The 3,372-nt window shown below is 39.7% G+C and overlaps 1 protein-coding gene across 1 annotated transcript; it reads right to left on the bottom strand.

The window, feature by feature from the left end:
* Positions 1 to 807: 807 nt before the first annotated feature.
* On the bottom strand, positions 808 to 2,131 carry LOC140943952 (melatonin receptor type 1B-like). The gene has a single exon (XM_073393059.1). The coding sequence runs from the start codon at positions 2,029 to 2,031 to the stop codon at positions 979 to 981; it is 1,053 nt and encodes a 350-aa protein (XP_073249160.1). The 5' UTR covers positions 2,032 to 2,131; the 3' UTR covers positions 808 to 978.
* Between the last annotated feature and the right edge of the window lie 1,241 nt (positions 2,132 to 3,372).

The raw sequence follows: 3,372 nt of genomic DNA, 5'->3' as shown, positions 1-3,372 counted from the left end.
TAAAAGCAAAGATGTCAAGACGAAGGAAAAGAATCGAGAACGCAATCAGACAAGGAAGATTCGCGATGATAAACCACGTGATAAGGATCGTTACAAATATCGTGACGACCACAGTGAACGTGACAGAGATAGAAGAAGTGATCGTGGCCGTACGCAAGATAAGGCCTGCGACCGTGACCAAGGCAGTGACAGATCGCTTGACACTGAAGCATCAAAAGAAGAAGAAGATAAGAGTAAAGACAAAAGAGGCCATGACTATGAGACAAAGAATGTAAGCGAACACAGATTCAGACGTTTTAGCAGTAATTCTGCAGAACAAAATAATTCTTCTTCCTTGTAATTTATATGTACAATTCTGAGGTGCATAATGAAAAGTCAAAAAAATACTGTGTTTTTTCCAGGCGACCAGAAGTTTTATTGAAAGCCTCATGTGTAAATAAAGCCATGTAAGTTGTATCGAATAAAACCTGTAAAATTCTATTTCTTCTGTTTTTAACCACGATTAGTTTAGTGGCTATTTTAACTATTTTTTTTATCCATTTGTTGATGGTGAAAATAACTTAAAAACTTAAAATTAATGTTTTTATTGTTGATCACCTTTACCCAAAAGGATAAAAATGTTTAGTTTAGTATTGTAATCCTTTGATCTCTTGCTTTATTTTTTAATTAGCAAAAAGTGACTAACATAATATGCAAAACAGTGAAAGGTTTGAACACAGCGAAGGTTGAGCATGATTGTCGGGGCAAGTGTAGTCCTGAATAGAGTACTAAAGTGTGACGTCATACAAATGAAATTTCTGAGCCGAGGGAAAAAGTGTTCACTTTGGTCAGAAGAAATTGTGTTCTGTAGCGGTTGAAATTCTAATGTCGTTTATAAGCCCACTAATTATGTTAAAAGTGCGCAAAATACAATATCTTAATTGCTTCATATCTAACCAGCATTTCCATGATGGTATGACATTACAATTTATAGTAATTTTACATTCTTTCTTCGTTCAAATTTTCCTTTTTGCGAACTCTTAGGGAATTTTCACTGAATGTTGTTGTTCTAGATCTTCCCTCCACTAAGAAAGGTTCTACGGCCACTTGTGTACGGCAGTGGCTGCAGCGTAAAATCTTGAGATATTCCTTCTGAAAGTTCTTATTCATTACACCGTATATGACCGGATTCAGAGCACTGCTTATTGTGATCAAAAAGCTGTATGCTAAGTAGGCCTCGCGAGGAAAGCTCCAACGTCCTCTTATTGTGTCCACGACGTCTATCAACAAAACAGGGGTCCAACACAGAGTAAAGAATATTACTATCGCAAATAGCGTGCGAGCAATCTTGATATCTTTCACTTTTACAGCCCTGCTGGTTCCATGTCTACTTGACTGAAAATTATTGCTGTGGTTGCCAACAGATTTAAAGATTTTTAGGTAGCAATAAAAGATGACATTGGATGGAATACCCACGTTGACAGTCACCAAGAACGCCGTGAATGGCCCACTATTGACTTGAAGGTAGCAGAAAAACTTGGATGGATGAAAGATCATTTTATGCCCGCTGAGTACGTAAGGCAAAGGAGTAAACAGGGAATAGAGCCAAGATACTATGATTATGATCGTAGTTTTTTTCTTAGTGAAAAAGCGACGGTACTTACGTTGATTCACAATTCGGAAGTACCTGTTCACTGCCATGATGGTCAGCGTTTGTGTGGAGGCAACGGCCATGGTTATGGCTATGTACCCTTGGTATTGACAAGTTGCATCGTTAAAAGGCCAGTCGGATGTTGATATCGCTAAAAGACCCAAAGGACCAGAACAGAGAGCTCCCAAGCCAAAGTCTGAAACAGCGAGCGATGCAACAAGCATATTTGGAATTGTTCGCATGTGACGGTTCAGAATCATGATCAGGAGTGTTGTGAAATTTCCAACAAATAAAATGGAGAGAATGAGAGCAAAAAATCCTGATTCAAGGATCACTTCTGTTTTACTTCTTGCCTTGAGCTGTTCCATCATTTGTTGAAGTTGGGCTTCTGGGGATTTCATTTTTTAAATCGTCAAAAAATGATCAATTGGTCACCCAAGATCATGAAAAAGGTTCGTGCTCTCAGTACAGCGTCTCGGGATTGACAATGTCACCAGCATTTTTCAGACGCTTATAATTAAAAGAACGTATAAATGAAAATGAAAATTAAAATAGAAATAATTAATACCCTAGCCTTCCGCAAGCATAGTGCGAATAATGAATAGTTTTCGGTTTGATGTGCATTGCGGTTTGCTTTTTTTTTTTTTTTTAGCATCTGGTTTACGGTTTTTGAACAAAACAAGAAAGCGGTTTTTCGGATTCGGTGTCCCATGTGGTTGATGGTTTCCAATTTGGTTTTCAGTTTCTTCGTGCACACATGTCCAATACACTCGGCGTGAGTCGGGTTGTCTTCAAGGGGATTAAGTCAGATCGCCACCGGAACCGGAAATGGGCGCAAGGCGCTTGATCAGTGGTACCGGAAGTAAGAAGTTAACAGGAGCGAGCGAGGGTTGAAGATATTGGCCAGGGCGTAAAGAGCTAGGGTAGCTCCTTACGCCCTGATATTGGCAAACAGACTCGATCGGATCCGATGGAGACAGTTCGTTTATAATTAACGCTTATAATTAAAAGAACGTATAGTTGACTAGAAATTAGATAATATTGATATTATGAGAGTAAAATTGAAAGCTAGGAACACGCCTACATGACGTAATATAGCAATGTAAGATGTCAGTATTACCTTTGAAAAATTAAAATAGAAATAATTAATACCCTAGCCTTCCGCTCGCATAGTGCGAATAATGAATAGTTTTAGGTTTGATGTGCATTGCGGTTTGCTTTTTTTTTTTTTTTAGCATCTGGTTTACGGTTTTTGAACAAAACAAGAAAGCGGTTTTTCGGATTCGGTGTCCCATGTGGTTGATGGTTTCCAATTTGGTTTTCAGTTTCTTCATGCACACATGTCCAATACACTCGGCGTGAGTCGGGTTGTCTTCAAGGGGATTAAGTCAGATCGCCACCGGAACCGGAAATGGGCGCAAGGCGCTTGATCAGTGGTACCGGAAGTAAGAAGTTAACAGGAGCGAGCGAGGGTTGAAGATATTGGCCAGGGCGTAAAGAGCTAGGGTAGCTCCTTACGCCCTGATATTGGCAAACAGACTCGATCGGATCCCGATGGAGACAGTTCGTCCTGGCAAGAGTCGATCGGAATCACCGGAAGTCAGCTCGCGACGGACTTATAAATATCTTTAAGCCATAAGGCGAAACAAGTGGGCTACACATGTAATATACGTAGTTCTTAAAGCCATGAGGTGAAAAAAGTGCGCTACACATGTAATATACGTCGTTCTTTAAGCTATGAG

This window comes from Porites lutea, chromosome 7 (assembly GCF_958299795.1).
Source record: "Porites lutea chromosome 7, jaPorLute2.1, whole genome shotgun sequence".
Taxonomy (NCBI): domain Eukaryota; kingdom Metazoa; phylum Cnidaria; class Anthozoa; order Scleractinia; family Poritidae; genus Porites; species Porites lutea.
Note: the sequence above shows the minus strand (reverse complement) of the source record. Positions and strands in the feature narration are given on the sequence as shown.